At 35.6% G+C, this 19777-nt stretch overlaps 1 protein-coding gene across 3 annotated transcripts in view; it reads left to right on the top strand.

The window, feature by feature from the left end:
- The window catches only part of FAF1 (Fas associated factor 1), a 203682-nt gene that overhangs the window by 123419 nt on the left and 60486 nt on the right, over positions 1-19777 (top strand). For all 3 annotated transcript variants that reach the window (XM_063297915.1, XM_063297914.1, XM_063297913.1), the window contains exons 10-13: positions 62-188; positions 1871-1934; positions 7556-7637; positions 17134-17288. In XM_063297915.1, the coding sequence (XP_063153985.1) occupies positions 62-188; positions 1871-1934; positions 7556-7637; positions 17134-17288 (428 nt within the window). The remainder of the gene's footprint in view (positions 1-61; positions 189-1870; positions 1935-7555; positions 7638-17133; positions 17289-19777) is intronic.

The following is a 19777-nucleotide window of genomic DNA, read 5'->3' as shown; positions in this document are numbered from 1 at the left end:
ACTTACTACTGAAATATGTATTTCTTCAGTAATTGGTTTATTATCAATTTTACTAAACTAGCAATGCACAGATGTACATATGGTTAGTGACAGTGATGGAGATGACTTTGAAGATGCTACAGAATTTGGAGTGGACGATGGAGAGATGTTTGGTATGGCATCATCTGCATTGAGAAAATCTCCAATGAGTAAGTAATGCAGTCCTATGTACTGTGAATAGTGTAAGCTCAAGTTTGGCCAGAAAGGGGGTAGGGAGAGAAAACAGTTTTTTCCCTTGTTCAATGATTTTCTAAGTGTTGCTTTTTGAGACTACAGTGTAGCTTTGGGGGTGGGGGATATCATAGAGTACTACCTTTTTCTTACATGAAATTAACTTCAAAAAAAGAAGGGAAATGAAATGGCAAATTGTATAAATGTGTTCTAAGCAAATAAGCAGTAAATGGGAATGAGATTTTCAGGAAATACTAACTCTCATTAATAACAAAAGTTAGTTACAATATGATATTAATAAACATGATTGTTCCATTGTATATTATTTTTTATTGTTATATAAGTTATGGCACAATAAATGCCTGAAATGACATTTGCATTCATTATCGAAAAACCAAAAAGTTATTTACTTCAGTACTATTACCTATCAATTTAATGAAATGGACAGTAGTCCCTCAGTTTCATGCAAAGATTTGCTCAGTCATGTGTCTGAGGTGTGAAGTCTTTCATTCTCACCTTTATGGTGTAGTTGCATCCTGTTTTCATCTTATCTAGCAGTGTCTGGATGGGAAGCAGAATCATGTCCACTTTCTCTGCCCTGAACTCACTGTGTCTGCTGCCTATACGTCCTGACTATTATACAATAGGAGGTGGAAAGCAAGGATGAATGTACATCTGTTAATATATGCAGATTCTCTATATATGCAGTTGTAGCTGCATAGAGTTCTTTCCTCTACAGATGATCATATAATAGGTCTTGAAGATTCAATCCCCTACAGATGATCATATAATGGGTCTGGCAGAGTCAATCCCCTACCATTTATTATGTGTACAAATTTAGGAGATGGTGAGAATACAAGTTTAGTGGGGCATGCCTTAGGTCACCTTAGTGACATAAGTTTCCTTAGTGTTACTGAGTGTTACTCCTTATCTTTACTTTTTGTCCTTTAAGTTCTACTGTTCTAACATAAATACTGTGTTTGTGCCACTCAACAGTCATTTCAGTAGCTCCTGGGTTCTGCTGTCTTTCTCATTATAGCACATACTTTTACCGAACATGACATATCATTATAGTATAGTATTAAAAATAGACGGAATACATATATTAGGTCTACTGAAGATTTGCATAATATTCATTGATTTATTCCTTTATTCAATTTATATGCTGCCCATTCCAAATACATGACTTTGGGTGGCTAACAATACTTAAAATGAGATAAAAACAGTGTAACAAAATTATAAATAACAACAGAGAAAATAATAATAGTGCAGATTTTAAGTTTCTGATAAGTTTATCAGGCAAGATGGTTAAAAGCAAGGAAAGAAAATGGGTGGGGGTAGGGGAACTTAAAAGCCATGGGTAAGCTTAGGGTCATGTCTGTGAACAGCCATGTTTTCAGTTGATTTCTGAAAGAAGGCAGTTAATTATTTCTTGGAGAAAGTACCATAATTCAGATTATAGTATTGACACTGCATTCACCCACTCATTCACTCATTCATTCTTTGCCATCTTCAAAGAACAGTTCCAAAAGATCATCTTTTCTTCATTAGACAATTTGACATACTAGATAAATAGAGCTCACATAAAATTTAGTTAAATGGTAAAAGGAATGTTTTAAATCTGCATGTTAACTTGCAATATTTTCCTTTCCTTTTGTAGTGCCGGAAAATGCTGAAAATGAAGGAGATGCCTTATTACAATTCACAGCAGAATTTTCTTCAAGGTTAGTCTTGTAACTAAGTACAATCTATGTATATACTGTGTTTAAATTTCATGCAATATCTGTTTTTATAAGGTAACAAAATATCAGGTGGAGACCTGAAATTTCTACTGCCTTTCTGAGAGAAATTGACTTGCAAATTCAAAATATAGTTGATTTTCTTCATATTGAAAGTCTGACAATTTGAGCCTACCATCTATCTTGTTCTGGTTTCCCAGCCACACACTTCAGCATGGGAATAAGATCTGAAACCACATGCCAGCTCTTTGCACATTCTGCTGCTCAGGCTTCTGTCCTCAGCATAGAAATAATAATGGACATTTAGAGCTGTTTTTCAAATTGTAATTGAGCATCAATCTATTTCATGATTTTTTCATGGTGGTAATGTTCTTTGAAGTTCTACTTATATTTTATTTTTTCCAGGATGTCCAAGTGAAGAAGAATTTTCTAGTGGGCTTATCAATATTAAGTGTTTTTTTCCTCTTTTCCTTTTACTGTTTTCTACTGTTAGAAATACAAGCTGCCCAGAGTTGTTGGAAGTCGGGTAGCTTCTAAATCCAGTCAAATAAATAAATAAAGTGTGATTGGGTTGACTGGATATGACAGAGAGAGAGAGGGAATTTGGAAATTTCTTTAGGTAATATGACTCTATGCAGTTAATTGTTTCAGAGTTTTGTTATCTTGCTTTTGAAGATTTAATGTTGAAAATTTGTTAGTCAGATTAACTTCATATATTTAGATATATGAGTATTTGGAAATCTTGCTTGAGTAACATTAAAAAAATTATTTTCAATGAACTACCTAAAAAACTATTCTTACTTTGCCAGTTTGAAATGTCCTCCTTTACCCTAGGAGTTTTTATAATGTGCATTTTCTGAATAACATGCAGTCAACTGAGTCTAGGCAGATGTTTTGGCAAAATGCTTGCTTTTAACAGCTCAGATATGATAGCCTTGTTTCACCAACTGACAGCTATCTGCTGAAATTGTGGGCTTAAGGGAAATGTTAAAGAACTGCATTAGGTCACTGTCAGAGAGAGAGCCTTCCTGCCCCCCCAGTCAAGCCACCAGGTTGTGTATTTTACTTTTTGAGGGGCAGCCTCAAAAAGATGATTACCCTGATGTCCCCTCTATAAAAGAGGACTCTCTTCTTGCTTACCAAAACAGACAATTAGTTTTAACAGTCCCAGCTAATAGCACTAATGTTGCAAGATGGGCTTCCAAGGGCACTTTTTGCTACTCCTTAAGACAACTCCTTTGCTGCCAGTTACAATCTGTAAACTTAGTACAAATTACCTGGCTTCCAGGCCATCCTGGTTAGAAAATAATTCATCTTTTTTCAGCACTCTATTGATCCCTTCCTTGCTTCAAGAATGATAACTTTTCTGTAAGGTTTTGGTATTTTCCCTTCCCAAGTTTTTAGGGATCTCAATAGAAACCTCTCTTCCTAATGCTGAAAGTACATACCCATACAGCAACTTAAAGCCTGACCTGGTTGATTGCCAAGAGCTCTCCATCTTATCTTCAGCCTTGACAGTACGGAGTATAGTTGAACATTCCACCAGCCTTAATGAATTTATGCCTGATATTTTTGAACATGAGCTGATTAACTCCTTCAGTACCATAACTAAGGACAAATAGTTGAAAATACTCTGTAAGTTAGAAGGCCTGGCACAGGCGATGACTTTGATACATGAGTCAGCACAACCTCTTGCAGCCCTCTTACACTAAAAGGAGGCTTCTAAAGTATGACTATACCTACAAGCTACTCACAAGTCTACCTGAAGCTCACCTGCAGTCAACAGACCTTGCTTCCCTTACAAAATATCACTCTCCTGACTAGCACATTGAGCACACCAAAGCTGTTTTCAGTATCCCTCAGCTCAACCACTGTCAAATATCAGCCATAGAAGCATAGTCCTCCCCAGATGCCTATTCGTGGCAGTACTACCTAATGAGAGGAACCAACTGTTGAGTCCATGCTAATGCCCCAGTAAACTTTTTTGAAGATCCTCTTAGAAATAAATCCTCTTAATGTTCCTTCTACTCAACCGGTCAAATGTGAGGTCTATCCCCTCTACTCTTCAATAAGACAACAGTGGCCACTCCAACTTCTTGCCCACCTTACCAGTGGCTTACCCAGTTTATCTAGCTGGCTCACTCTCCAATTTCCGAGGACATAACTATCTGACCACTTTCACTTCTTCTCCATCTGGATCTTGGCTTTTGTCCACTATGTCCAAATAGCCTATCGAGGAACTTGCCCTTTGAAAAGCTAAAACTATCTCTGTGGTTAGATGGAGTGAAAGTTGGCATAGGCATTTCATCTTTTACTAACCTCTGCCCTGACTTTCAGACTCCAGAACTACATGCTTCTTTGCCTAAATCCAGCAGACGCCCTAGAAGCATATAATGATCTTGTAGACAACATCCACTCTCTACTGGAGAAATTTCAACAGCCCCCATTTTCCCTGTAAAGCCTGGTTTAATTTGGACTGCTTGTTAGTCAGGGCAGATTTAGTTTCCAGTGTTAAGGCATATAGGGCAAGCAACTGCTTCCTTGTTAGGAATCTTCTAATATCTCAGAAGAGGAGTTATAAAAATTTAATTAAAAAGAAAAGCAGGCCTTTATTCAATCTGGTTGGGACCAACTATTTCTGGCTGCTAAGGACAAACATCCTTCTTCTGAAGACTGGTTCATCTCACAGAGGGAAGCACTGCTCAGAGGCTTTCTGCCACTACATGGGAACAGCTTTTCAGTTCCCATATAATCCCCCTCTCTCTATTGCACAGTCCCCATTGGTCAGTCGAAACACCATATCCCTGTGGCCTCCAGTCTCCCATTTGGAAATTCCGAAATCAATTAACCAACTAAAATATAGGAAAGCACCTGGCAGAGACTAAATCCCACTGAAGACAAATGCTGACTGGTGGGCCCCTGTCTTGGCCTCCCTTTTTACCTATATTAATAATACCTTCCATATGCTGAGTGACTGGAGATGCTCTATTACTGTTCCTATGCCCTAAAATGATAACAATTCTAATCCTTCAGACTGCCTTCCAAGCATTCCTAGTAAAATCTATGCTTGCTTCCTATACAATAAACTCCTCGAATGGGTGGAACAAGAAGAGATGCTATTTGATGCGCATGCAGGCTTCAGGGAGGGTAAATCCACTGTGCCATCCTACATTGTATTAGTTGACAATCACACATGTAGGCAACCCATCCCCTTTACATTGCCTTCATTGACTTAAAGTTGGCTTTGACTCCATTCCATGAGACATGCTCTTGTAGAAGCTATCATGTACCTCTCTAGATTGGTGGCTTCTCTGTCTGATCAAGATGCTGCATGAAAATACCATCATCCAGGTTAGATATGACAGTGCTGGGCACCTTACTGAAGATATGCCAATAAGCAAAGGTGTGAAACAGGGCTGTGTCTTTGCCCCACTTCAGTTTAATATCTATTTGAATTCTATCATAACAGCCTTAACCAAAAGAGAATTTCACACAAACACCCAAACTCAAAGACAGACATTTTGTGGTGCTGCTTTATACAGATGATACATCAGTCCTTTCACTTTCTCAGGTTAGCCTTAGAAGTCTCTGGGCCTTGACAGATTTTTGTGGGGAGGAAAAGCTCACCATTAACTACTCTAAAGTAAAATTATGGTATTCAGAGGGAGTTAGGTGCTGAAAACACCATTGTTGCAATGATAACAATCACACTGAATAAGCTTCTGTCTTAAATATTTGGCCATTGGATTCCAGGCCTCTGGAACCTGGCAGGAACAAATTAAGCTATTTCTGACAAAGTTAATCACAGCGCCAAGGCAATATTGGGCTCCAGGGGCAGTAGGTGCATCCTTGCTGCCATATAGCTGGTTCAGACTAAACCTGTTTCACAGGTGCTTAATAGTTCATAAGTATGCATCTACTGTATAACATCTTTACACACCTAGAGACTATGAGAGCCAGTTTGGTCTAGTGGTCAAGGTTCTGGGCTAGAAACCAGGAGTCTGTGAGTTCTAGTCTTGCCTTAGGCATGAAAGCCGGCTGGGTGACCTTGGGCCAGACACTTTCTCTCAGCCCAACTTGGTGCAATGTAGACTAGCCTCCTCATGGTGCACCCCGGGCAACGTGACTTATCATGGCTAAATAGTCTACAGATCTGGCTGCTGGACCTCACAAGGATTTCCCAGCAAGAAAAAGAAGCATGAACACCGAACTGCTATGCCATATGATTTAAAAAAAAAGCCTAGAGACTGTCCAGTCCAAGTTTTTATACACTCTCTTTCAGGTCTCATGTTGTGCCTCAAATGCTCTGATTGATCTGATCTGTGTGGAATCAGGAATGGTTCTCCTTGAGGAAAGAGCCCCCCTTTGTCACCTCTCTTACTGGTTAAAATGTTGCTTCACCAAACATTCACTGGCCCGCTTAATGCTCTCTGACAATTCCCCTTCACAGTAGAAGACAAAAATTTTGCCAACTTATGTTTCTGTGGTTTCTCTTTAGATTTAGGTCTTTAGGTTTAGAGAAAACCAGAGCAGAAATCTGCCAGTGAGTTTATGGTGCAGCATGACAGATGGATCTAGGGGATATTGGTGACTCTCACAGGTGGGTTCTAGACTAGAACCCACTTGTTCCTGCTGAGTATCTGTTTAATCTCATCTTTGCTACATACCATAGGGCTTTTTGCCTGGCCCCTTTTTAATATCTTCCCCACATCAATATTGGAAAGTACTGTAGGTACCAGAAACTCCCTTTTGTAGAGAGAGCCTGTCCTTGTCTTTAAGTAAGCTGGGCCCACATTTTCTCTCACTGTACCTTCTATGCTCTATCCTTTTAACACCCATCATTAATAGAACTCAATTCTACTCTGAGGGAGAGGCTATACGGCTCCTGCAGGATCAGAACCCATTTGTTACAAACAGAGTGGCTAAATTCTTATCAGCTGCTATCTCGATCAGAAGGAAAAGACTGGTTTTGCCCTGATGCTGTTGAAAGGTTACCAGTTCTCTGTTATTCTCTAGTTTTATCTCTTTTCTTTTCTTTTCTTTTTTTGGCATTTATTTTCTTTTTGTCTTTACTTGTATTATATTTTCCTTGTATTTTATTTTCTTTTAATTGCTTTTTTTAACCTGCTAGTCATTGACTGAATGTTTTATTAAATAATTTAAAATAAATAAACTGCATTTTCCATTAAGTTTTATCCTTGTTAAATCCACCACTATCTTTGAGAAGAGAATTAAACGAATAAGGAAGAATTTATCATTCTAATCTTTAACATGAAGGTTTACACTAATTGCAGAATTAAAAGAATACCTAAATGGAGCCATGCCAATTTCAGATTTCTAAAAATGTCTGTCTTAGATGTGATGTTACAGAATAAAAGTCCTTTTCCTTTTCCAGCACTCAGTTTCACAATGTTATTTACTTTGAAATTAAAAAGGATTATTTTCAGTGAATGTATATGTATACATTATATTTAGATATATAATTATTATTATAGTTTTGATAAAATAGTTTACTCTTGGATGTGTGATTTGGAAAAAAAAGTACTATTGTCTCTTTTGTTATAAAAAACAATATTTATTAATTAAAACATTTTGGGCTGAAACAGATATGGTGACTGCCATCCGGTATTTTTTATTGGATCTTTAGAGGCTGCCTTTCAAGAGGCCTTCTATGGGAAAGCTAGAGACGTAAGTACATTTTAAATACCATATTACTCAGATGACAGGGGAACCCAGTATAAAAATGTCTTCTAAACTTTTGCCACATTAATGGACTGTTGCAGGTTTATGCTACTACTGCTGCTAGGTCTCTTCTGAAAACTGGGACATGGAGTAGTGTTCTCCCAGTAACGAAAAGCAGTTTGACCTGGTTGTGGCTTCTTCCACTGGAATGGAGAGGACTAAGTTAGGCCAATTCACTTTCTTCTGAATCCCATCCAATGTCCTTCCCAGATCTCTGCCAGATGGTTGAAATAGTCTGGTAAATAGTGCAAAGAACTGAGAAGTGAAAGCTAATTTGCTGAAAAATGCCTGATTTTTGCTGGATTAAAGAGTCTTCATTCAGTGAAGGAATACCAGTAATAAAACCTTTTACTATTAGGTAGCAAGCAGAACAGTTTTCTGTTCCCAGATAGTTGCTTATGAAAGTGTACTATGTGGTATCTTTTCAGAGACAGTAAAGAAAAGTGAAATGAGGGTTATGGAATTTTCTGCATAATAAATAAATAAATATTCTGACAGTTTTAGTGTCACCACAGAAGAAAGTTCAAAGTTGTGGCATATTACATAGTAAAATGTTCCTGTCTCAGGTAATTTGAGATGTCTTAATTATATATTTGATAAATTTGATGCACACAAGATTTTTTTTTATGCCTTTGAGGCAGTGTTGTCAGTCCAGTCCCTGCAGTTTTCTTGGCAAGATTTCAGAAGTGGTTTGCCATTGCCTCCTACCTAGGGCTGAGAGAGAATGACTGGCCCAAGGTCACCCAGCTGGCTTTGTGCCTAAGGCAGGACTAGAACTCATGGTCTTCTGGTTTCTAGCCTGATTCCTTAACCACTACACCAAACTGGCCCTCTTACACAAGAAATAGCTTATATATAACAAATGAAAAGATTTAATATCCATGATCCCATTAATAGCCTTGTTTGCATATAAACTATAACTTGCATGTTTAATGTAAGTGTAATCACAATCAAATAGTATCCTTTTTTAAGTTTACTTGGAAATAAGTTCTCAGTGCTCAGTGGAGCTAATATCTTACAATTAAGCATGGTGAGGATTCCACAGTTAAGATCCAAGGGAAAACTATTTACTATATACAAGCAAAATCTAAATATTTAAAACTAATGTGATATTACAGAAATGTCAACCATGATCATTTGCATGTATTCTATCAGCATATATTCATTTTTGAAATGCTTTTTAAACATCAGTAAAAATTGTACAGTTTTGTTCCCAAAAGGATTAACTATTTGAGAATACTTAATTCCCTATGTGATTTCTATCTATTATTCTGTAGTTTAATATGACAACTAAATACAGGTGGAGTAAAAAAGTAAATATCTGTATCACAAGTTTGCCTTATTATTACTATTCATTTTCCTTTATAATTGCAGTTTTTCTGAAAGGGTTTCTTTAAGAATATTTTTGAATATTAGCAACGTTTAAAAAAAATCTATCTATCCATCCATCCATCCATCCATCCATCCATCCATCCATCCATCCATCTATCTATCTCCTCTGCAAGAACTGAAATCTGAACCCATGTTTTGTTGTGACGTGCAGGGCACTTAATTTTACCAGGGCAACAGATGAGCTTCAAGCAATAGCATTCTTAACTTGAAGTGAGAAATTGAGTTGGAAGAGTAAATAAAAACAAGATTGAAAGTTTAAATCCTCTGCTAGGCTTTTTGAACTTATATGCTCATTAAATGTTTATTGGAGTGGTGGGATTATGAAGGATTTGTGGAGCTTCATCAACTGGTATATAGTTAATCACTAAGTAAAACACTGCATTTGATAAAGTGTTTCTCACGATGCCACACTCAATCCATCTTAATGAAAACCACTTCAAACTGATTTAATTTGAGAGCACTTCACAGCCAAGAGTAAGTGCAGATCTTGTCCTTTATTTGGGAAAATTTTCACTGTTGTCTAAGGAAAGGGATCTCCATTCAAATTCAACTTTAACAAAAGAGCAAGTCTTAGTTTCTTTTTATATTATGTTGCTTTTATAGCAAAAAATATAAAGAAAATATAAATATAATGTAATATAATATAAAGAAAAGATCAGATTCTTATTTAAATGAAACAAAAATAAGGAAAAGTATTGTTGATCAGAAAACGATTTTTTGTATATACATACATATTCAGTAATTCCACATTTTTACAAACGAATGAAGTAAATGTGAATAATTCTGTTATTTTAAAGATTATAACTGAAAATGCATTATTACCTAATGTAAAAAATTACTATATAAAATTATCTGATGTAATATCGACATCATCTTTATTAATGATTCACTTGGCCAGGACAGAACTGTAGAGATTATCTGTATAAGAATTGCTGAATAAGGTATCACAAAAAGCCTCTAGTAGATAATATTGTCCAAGTACTGGTTTGTGATAGTTAGATCTCTGCTGGTCATTAGTATAATTATTAAGAAAGCATTCCATAAGTGGCTGGAATAGAGTGGATATGACTGTGAAGAAATCTGATCATCTGTATAACCATAAGATGACAATCGGATTGTTGTGACAGAAGCAACAAGACTTCATTTCATGACCTCAGATCTGTAATCACAGAAGAGGATTTGCCGGGAATTCTGATCTCAGATTGTTTAGAGTTTTATATGCAAAAAGAACAAGCAGAGGTATCTTTGCCCAAAGTGCATTATAATAATCTAAACCTGAGTTTGCCAGTGCATGAACAATAATATTAGGCTATCTCGGTTTAAAAAAGGACATAGCTAGTATACTAAACAAGTTAGTATACTTATTATTATAGATACTTAAGGTGATAGAAAACTTTTCAACTCCCAATGAAAACATGAATCTAGAGGCATTCCCAGACAATATACTTGTTCTTCAGAGAGAGTATATTCTGATCTAGAACACTCCCCCAATTTTTGTGTCTAGGAGCCACCTAACCCACATGGTCTCTTGTCTTATCAGAATTCTACCTGAATGTATTGGTTCTCAATGAACCCATTAGTACAGTGAGATTGGTGCAGAACATTTACTGATTCAGATATTATGGAAAAGTAGAGCTGAGGGTCATCAGGATATTGATACTTTGCCTCAAGACTCTTGATGGTCCTGGAGACTCCACCAGTAGTTTCATATAAATATTAAATAGTATTGAAGAAAAAATAGCCTTGGGACATCACACAACACTGGTGTGCAGAGGCACAATACTGGTTTCTGAAACCATTCCTGCAATAGATGTGGAATCATAGTAGTGTATTGCCTCCAGTTTCAAACACACAGAAATGGAGGAGCAGACTTTTGTCAGTGCTATCTAAGGCTGCTGAGAGATTAAACACAAACAACAAAGTTGCAGTCCCCCTGTTTCTGGTCTACAGGACATTTGTTGGGGCAGCCAGATCTAATTCTGTCCCAAAACCATGCCTACATTCAAGCTTCTTGGACCTGTGAGAGTTTGCTGTTAACCTGTCTTAAAACCTGGTCATGTGGCTGCTTTATTCTTCCTGGGGTCTCTCAGGCCTCCCCAGGGACAAAAACAAAATATACAAACCCTTAGATTAATTATCTTGATGGAGAACATTCAGAAGCCCGGAAAAACAATTAAACATGCTACTATATATTGGTCTTATTTTATGTAATTAGTCTAATTCATTCTGTTTGTGGTAGACCCAGTGGACACACCAAATCAGCTTGCTTGTTGGTTTGTTTAAATAGAAACTTAACTTTGTTTAGGCACAGCATAAATGTTAGGAGCAAACTTCCATTCTATTTGGGCTGGATATTTGGCTCAGATTCAAATAAATTCTCTCCTTCTACAAGGATTGTAAAGATGAATTCATTTTCAGCATTCACACTATTTATGTCCATCATCACCATAATATTTGGAGAGAGATGAATTGGTAAACATGTAATACACATTTGCCAAAAAAGTTGTCCAACCCTGCATACTTTATTTAATTATAGAATAGTTAATTGTTCGAAAACAGCTAATGAAATGCTAATAGTTAGCATGTAATCTGTGCTCTATTATGAATATATCATATTATTTTTCATACCACATGATTTGAAACAAATCAAGAATTTAATGACAAATATAATTTTGGATAATATTGGTCATATTTGTGGGGGAGGCTCTTGTTTGGTAACTAATTTTATAGGTTGATTATTTTGGAATTCCTAATGCCAAATAGAAGCCATACCACAATGATTTGTAAAGCTAAGCTTCTCTTGACAACTTGTGAGAAACAGTATGACAAGAGAAGAGAAGCATTCCACATCTTTTCGGTTTGTGGGTTCTTCAGCCTATATTTCTAGGCCTTCTTGCATTAAACTACGATGAACAATTAAGTGGCCTTTGTAACCATTGGTTAGCATATATTTTATGCTAACCTTTTTGGGGGAGATGGGCGGTGATAGAAATGCGAATAATAAATAAATAAATAAATGAACTTTCTTATGTATGTAGAAATTTTCACAGGTGGAATGAATGCATGCGCATGTGCGCGTACACACACACACACACACAAACATATATATATGCATTTTATAAAGATTCAGATATGATTTCTAGAACTGCTTAAAACTGGTAGCTTCACTGAGGTGGAAAAAGATTATTTATTCAGGCTATTAGGTTAGTGGGTCATATGGGTCCATTATGCAAAATGGAACTTCAACTGATAAATGCTGATTGTTTCTTTTAAATGCTTATGGAAATTGTAGTTGTTCATTCATACCAGTTTTTAAATCTTGATTGTTGTTGAATAAATATTGACTACATTTTTTTTTCTGGTGCCTTCAAGTCACTATTTGACTCCTGGTGACTGCCTGGACAAGTCTCTGCAGTTTTCTTGGCAAGATTTCAGAAGTGGTTTGCCATTGCCTGCTTCCTAGGGCTGAGAGAGTGAATGGCTCAAGGTCACCCAAATGGCTTTGTGCCTAAGGTGGGACTAGAACTCGCGGTCTCCTGGTTTCTAGCCTGGTGCGTTAACCACTACACCAAACTGGCTCTTCAGTATAATTTAGACTGTATGAAATATTATCTCAGTCTTGAACCATTTTCTTAAGAGGAAGGAATATGGTATGTCAAAACAACATGGAGTTCTATGCTGTAGAATCATTCTGCTGGCAAATGTATCTGCTAGTAGAATAGATTCTTTCTTTCCTACTGCAACACTCCAAAACATATCTGGGGCCATGGAGAGTGAAGGAAAGTTCCAGTACATTTGCAGAAGCTGGACAATAGATGTAGCTTCTGATATATAGGGTCAAACTTGTGAGTACAGGATATTTAGCAGGCATGTATAATTACCCTATAACTATTACATAGTTGTTAAATAAAATTTATATACTTGAATACCTATAATTAATAATTAACTTGCCCCCAAACAAGGCTTGAAGTGAATTTTCAAGCTGTTTACTATATAATTTTATTCAGACATTATCTGTCATTCTAATAAAATACATGCTAACCAAATCATGTTTTATCATCGTATGTTTTATCATTGCACTTAATTCTCTGCTTTATTTAAAGCAGGTAGAACTAATATAACTGCATTTTATCAGATGAAAATGCATTATTCTTAACTACACACTCTATTCTTAGCTAGCTATGCTAAGTTTGCTTCTTAAAATTAAAGGATATTGTTTATTTTTCTATATCAAATCCACTTCAAAGGAAGCCTTCTTTTTCAAAGGTAAAACATATGCATAAACATTCTATAAAAATGCTGACAGTGTTTTGATTCTAACCTCTGACCTTTCCCATTACTCTTTCAAATGCAATCTCAAATGAAATTTGCTAAATGCCTCCTCCCCATCTACACCCAAAAAACAGGCCCATTTTAATTTCCCCCATCCCAAGCTCATTAGGTTTTTTAAAAAGATAGGTTGTTAGGACAATAGGCATGTAAAGCTAGGGTGCTCCAAATAGTTACAATTCTTCCAAGTAACACTTTTAATAGAAAATATCCTTTAAAGTAATCTTGTTACCTCACTTCCCCTCACAGAAGAAGATCTAAAGGGGGAAAGCTCCTATTATCCTAATACTTTAAGAGATTTTCACTGAAGGGCTTCAGTAACAGAAGAGCCAGCCTATCTAAAACCCCTCATCATTCTGATTGGGGGTGTTCTGGATAGGCTGGCTCTTCTGTTACTGATGGGCCTTTTCTAGTTTTTTATTGTTTCATTGCTTCTCCCAAACAGTTGTTTAGTTTTGTGAAGACCATGTGATTCTTTTGTAATATGCATTAGGGACAGCTATTTAGATGTCAAACTAACCTGGATGTTTTCGTTAAATCAGTTGGAAGAGCAATTGATCCAGGCAGATAACAACTATAGATTCTGCTAGGAACCATAAAGACTTGAATTATTATGTTACATTTAGAGGTTTTACATAGGAGTATTACTATTGAAATTCCAAGTGTAGTTTTGATTTGTCTTGGGGAATAGTTATTTCCCTGCAGAGTATTTTGGCAATTTCTATTCCATTTTTTTAGTAGAATCAACATGAGATCTACTTTTATTGGAGAGCCTGTAATACATCTTTCTGCCATACATAGCAAGAACAAATGCAATCAGCTGCAATTATAAATGGCAAAATTGAACCACCTGAATTTCTGTCCATAATGCAGTTATTAAATGTTTTTAGACATTTCCTGTTTACATTTGCTAAAAGTGTGCACCTGCCTTGTTTTCTACTATTTGGCCCCAACTTATAGCTTTAAACTGTACTTATTTTGGAAGGTTAATTCACATGGACTCTTATATTTAACAGTTTCATGGGGTTGTTTCTTTGGGACGAAAGGAGTTTCTCAAGAGTTTTTTTTTTCCTCCGCTCTCAGTGAAAAGAGGAGAGCAAAGCCATCCGCTTACCACAAAGCGGTCCCACCACAAAGGAAAGATTAAGGGTTTAGGGAGAGGTCAATGTGGGTTTTTCTCTAACTAAACACTTTCCTAAAGTTTCCTTGTGGAAAAATAATGAAGTCATCTAAGAGTTTTTAAAGAATTTTTATTTCTTTTTCACCGTCTGCATTCGCTTGTCTTCTCAGCATGGATGTTTAATCTTTCTAGGCTTTGTGAATTGGCCCAAATGAATAAATGGTGAGCTGTCTCTCTAGGAGCTAGCGGCTTATTCTAAGGCCCTAATCACTGAGTAAACACATCTTTGCCCTCCCTCTCTTACAACTGCTATATAAAAGTGGAGATTCTAGCACAGTAACCTGGATATTGCAGGGATCCACGCTTTGAAATGCAGAATGGCTGATCCTCCAAAACAGACAGTGCCTGATCTTCTCCTGCCTCTTTCTTCTTTTTTAAATTAAATATCACCACAGAGATGCTGTTTTATTGCCTGATATTGTGCATTAGTGCCCTGGATTTTCAAGTTTAGTTTCAGTCAACACTGTTGGCTGCACTTATATGGAACTGTGCATGTTAGGCTTATTGGTGGCCTTTTCTGCAGTATGTATACTTAGTTTTGAATCACTTTTTAAATTAAACAAGACAAACATTAATGTAATGCCTAATCCCTTTTCCAAAGTCTAATGTTCAAATGATTCCATACTTTTTTAAAATAGATCTTAGAATTTTCCCGAACTCTGTTTTCTTACATTGATTTAAAATAAACCATTTGTTACAAACTAACTCTTCCATTTAGAACATTATTTGTAGCTGGCATTTTTAGATAAAGATGGCCATGGCTTGGCTATGATTCATAGAACTATTTTGCAGTTGGACATGCCTAGTGCCATTTTTTCCAATAACCCATTATATGCTTTTTCTTAGCATGCCATATTACAAACTGTTTTTCAAATTTTCATTTTTTAATGAAAAGTTTATTACATGTCCATGACAGAGAGGCATGTTAACATGTAAACTGTGGAATGTATTGTAAACTGCCCAGAGTCCCTCTTTCAGGGGGAGATGGGTAGTGGCAAAATTTGATAAATAAATACATTTCATATACAAGAATGGGTTTATTGAGAAGGAACAAATTTTTCTTCATCAAGATATGTTGTTTCTGTGCTGGTCATGGCAAAAAAAGGTTCCTCTTTTTCACAGATCTTTGAGCCTCATTAAAATAATGAATGATCTAGGCCTTTTCTGGAAACTTCCTTGGTAAAATGTGCATTATCTTCTCTGACAGTATTTCAGTTCTGGCTGTGGAAATTGAAAATTAGAAAGGTTAAAGAAAAAAAAGGGAGGTTAAAGAAAAAAAATATGTGGACTTGTATTTTAATTTTTGTTAGTTTTCTTCAGCAACTGATATACTTGGAGTTGAACTGTACTTAATTTGATTGATTGATTGATTGATTGATACACATGTAGGTCTTCACTTCTGCAGTTCTAACCTCCTAAAAAAAAACAACCCCATACTTTCAACATTTTCCTTGAGTTTATTTCCTGACATTATTTGGTGTTAGAAGTGTTTTAGGACTAGTGTATTTTTTCTTCTTTTTGTATTAGATATTTTATTTTTTAGTGTAATTCAGAATTCAGCAAATTTGATGGTTAACTATCCTCTCTAGGATTTTATGTAAAATATATTATTTATTAGTAATTTATTAAGTTTAGTGTAAATTAATTATAATTATACAACCATAGAAAGTGATAAGATAAAAACACTGAATTTAATCAACCGGGAAAAAAATATGAGATTAGGATTAGCAGAAATGCTGTTTCCATAGAGCTATGACAAAGATGCATATGGTTGGTGAATATGACAAAGATTTGATAAAAAGGTTACATTATATGTAGATTATGGTACACATGGTTAGAACTAAATAGAATTGTACGTTATGTGAAATAAAAGCTGCCACTGACTATAGCATCCCTTTGTTGAGTTCTTCTCCTTCCTTAAATGCTAGTAAAATTATGCCTTGATATCATTATATTAAAGTCTGCCAATACTTGCAGTAAATGTGATTAGCAGTCAATATATGAATAATCATAAGGAAATATAACCATATGTTTTCATTTTGTAATAGAAACAAAAAAAATTATTAATGTAAAAAAAAAGCTGAAGTTCTGCAAATAGTCTACATTTAGTCTACTTTCTCAGTAACTCCACAGGAATAACTGTTTTGTGGTAGCTCTGCCTATACCAGTGTTTCTCAATCTCAGCAGCTTTAAGATATGTAAACTTCAACTCCCAGAATTTCCCAGCCAGCATGAGTTAAAGGCCACACATCTTACAGTTGATGAGACTGAGAAACCCTGGTCTATACCAGCTTTCTCCAACCTCATTTCTTAGTCTTCACCTGCCAGAATCTCTAGGCAGCAGGCAATGGCTATAATTCTTCTGAAGGGAAATTATATTGGATAAGGATGGTCTATATATGAAGACTGAGATGCTGTGAAGTATGTTCTACTGAAATTCAAAGAAATACTTGATTAGATGTAAGACATGAATTGCATTTATATTGTGGAAATTATAATTAATTTCCATCTTTATGCTAATGTTGTATTTCTGTTTTACAGAGGAAGCTTCTTGCTGTCTACCTCCATCAGGATGAAAGTGTGCTGACTAATGTATTCTGCTCTCAAATGCTTTGTGCTGAATCTATTGTTTCCTATCTTAGTCAGAACTTTATAACATGGGCATGGGATATGACAAAAGAAGCAAATCGAGCAAGGTTAGTTGTTTTGAAGTGTGAAATAAATTATTTTTAGATCCTGAGAAATTTGGTATATGTGCTGTAGGATGAAACTAAATACTGTGTGAGCAGAATTCTGCTTTCAGGACAAGAATATTTTCTTCCTCAATGCAACCCCACTACCTCCCTCATAGTTTACCAGAATGTCTTCCAACCTTATAGAACAGATTTGAATGTACATGAGGATGGGGGAGGAGAAGAAATCCATTGAGTGGAAAAGAGGAATAATTTCATGAAATTTCAACTGTATTCTAAAGTCTTTTTTAAATAGACTTCCAAGCAATACGGTCAACTTTTTAAGAGTTATAACACTTTTTATAATATAGTCAGGGCCAGTTTTTCCTTTTTTTAAAACTAATTCTTAACTATTATTTAAGTTTGAAGTTAGCCCAATAATTCCATTTATGTACGCATACTTTCCTTTTGTTAATCAATTTAGCACCATTTTTTTAATGGCCTACTTTTGAGGTGGTATTTATATTTGTCCTATATTGTACAATAAATTATTTTCAAGCAGTGAACTCTCAGAATGCAGCATCCCACGTCAACCTCTTTCCCTTCTGTTCTTCCATCATTCTTCCAGACCAATGTTTTCCATCTCTCAGCAGGAACTAGCAGATGGGAAAACAGGGGAAATGAAGGGACTTGTGAAAGAAATGGGAGTATCCTGGATGCAATCTCTCTTGGTGCCATAGAACTTTTAAGGATTATAATCAGCATCTATATTCAGAAAATGAGTTCACAGATGGTTTAGAGGAGAGAAGTATAGCAGCTTCCTGTGGAAGTGAATGTAGTGATCCATAACATTGTAATATGGGGACTTAGTGAAGAAAGGACTTGCAAAATTTTGTCTAGAGGCGCATCTGTCAGATGCATGGAAGTCATTGCCTCTTCATTCACCCGAAGGAGGTTAGTGGGTTCTCTGTTAACATAGATATGCAAGTTTATTACAACAAAACTTTAGGTCTACAACCATTCATGCACCACTATTAATAGTTTATAATACACAAATTGTTTAATGAATATAGCAAGTGAAATTTAGCCTCATAAAGGTTTTTTTGGCATAAAAATTGATTTAACTTGTTCCATTTGACTTTCAACAAAATAATAAAGCTTCATATAAATAAAAGGTTTAACATTCCCATGAGATGATACAGAGACTTTTCATTGTATATAAAATCTCCCCGGCAGTTCTTTCTTTCAAGAGTTCTACTGTAATAAATGAAATATGCATATTGCTTCAATCATCACAATATTATTTAATAATATTGCCTGAACTGTGATTTTATATAGGTGTAATAGTTTTTATGATTAGTGGACTTTTTATTTACTTAAACAGTTAATTTTGTATTGTCATTGATAACTGTAATTTAATATATACTGTGTGGGTTAAAAAGATCTTTTTCCTTTCCCATTAGAGTCTTTATTTTCATTTCAGCTCTCTCTATAGAGTAACAAGCTTTCCAAATTAAGATTAATATATGCAATGTTCCTGCATAGTAGCTCGCAAACTTACACATTTTAATTTTGGTTGAGATTAAACAGCAGAGTAAACTTACGCTTTCATTTGTTTTTATTATCATTAAAGATAATGTAGTTTCAGAAGCAGTTATGAATGGAGCAACTATGCTTTTTTCAGTGGAACAAAATATGTGGACAAGAGATTGGATTAATCTTATACTATTGCCATTTACAAGGAATGAGGAGTCTCCCATTTTCTTTTCATCCCACAACTTGCTGTTGAAGGAAACCCTATTTCTAAACCATCTGCAGTGGCTAAGTTCAGTTGATGACCTGCTGTTATATTGTTCTAGTCTCTTTTTAATTCTCTGGTTTCTTTTATTTTACAATAGTAAAAAATTGTGGTATTTTCTCTTCTAAAAAACTATGTCTGAGGGAGGTTTTTTTTTTATGACGGACAATCAGCAGCATGTCAGGGCTTTGTTGTGTTTTACTTAAGGTCTATTAAGTAGCACAACTTTGATACACTAGTTATAAGAGTTTACAGGTTACAGCGATACCTGTGGTGACCAAAGCAACAGAAGCTGCTTAGTAGAAAGAGTTTGTACAGCTGGGTCTTATTAACTCCTTATGACACTTCTGGAAATGCTAAATAAAGGGCTTGCTTGTGGCTGTATTTTCAGCAGGTCTAGAACCCCGATTGAAAAGTACAGTGAGATGCTTAAGTCTACATTTTTTGGTTTTACTATCACGTAAGAGGATAAACAACTATTGTAAACAAAATATATTTAATTTTTAATTTATACATAATAATGAGATTACTTTTTTCTTATGGAGCCTTCAAGTGGCTTAGGGAAGAATGGCTGGCTATTGACAATAATACTTTATCACAAAAAATATGAAAGATACATCAGTATAAATCTGATATTTATACTGGTATGTTTAGATCCACAAAGTGTCAGCCAAGATAGCAGGCTCGACGTTTTTATGTGGAATAGTTTGGAAAG

The sequence above is a fragment of the Candoia aspera genome, chromosome 3 (assembly GCF_035149785.1).
Source record: "Candoia aspera isolate rCanAsp1 chromosome 3, rCanAsp1.hap2, whole genome shotgun sequence".
NCBI lineage: Eukaryota > Metazoa > Chordata > Lepidosauria > Squamata > Boidae > Candoia > Candoia aspera.
The sequence above is the reverse complement of the archived record's forward strand: the minus strand, read 5'-3'. Positions and strand labels throughout refer to the sequence as shown.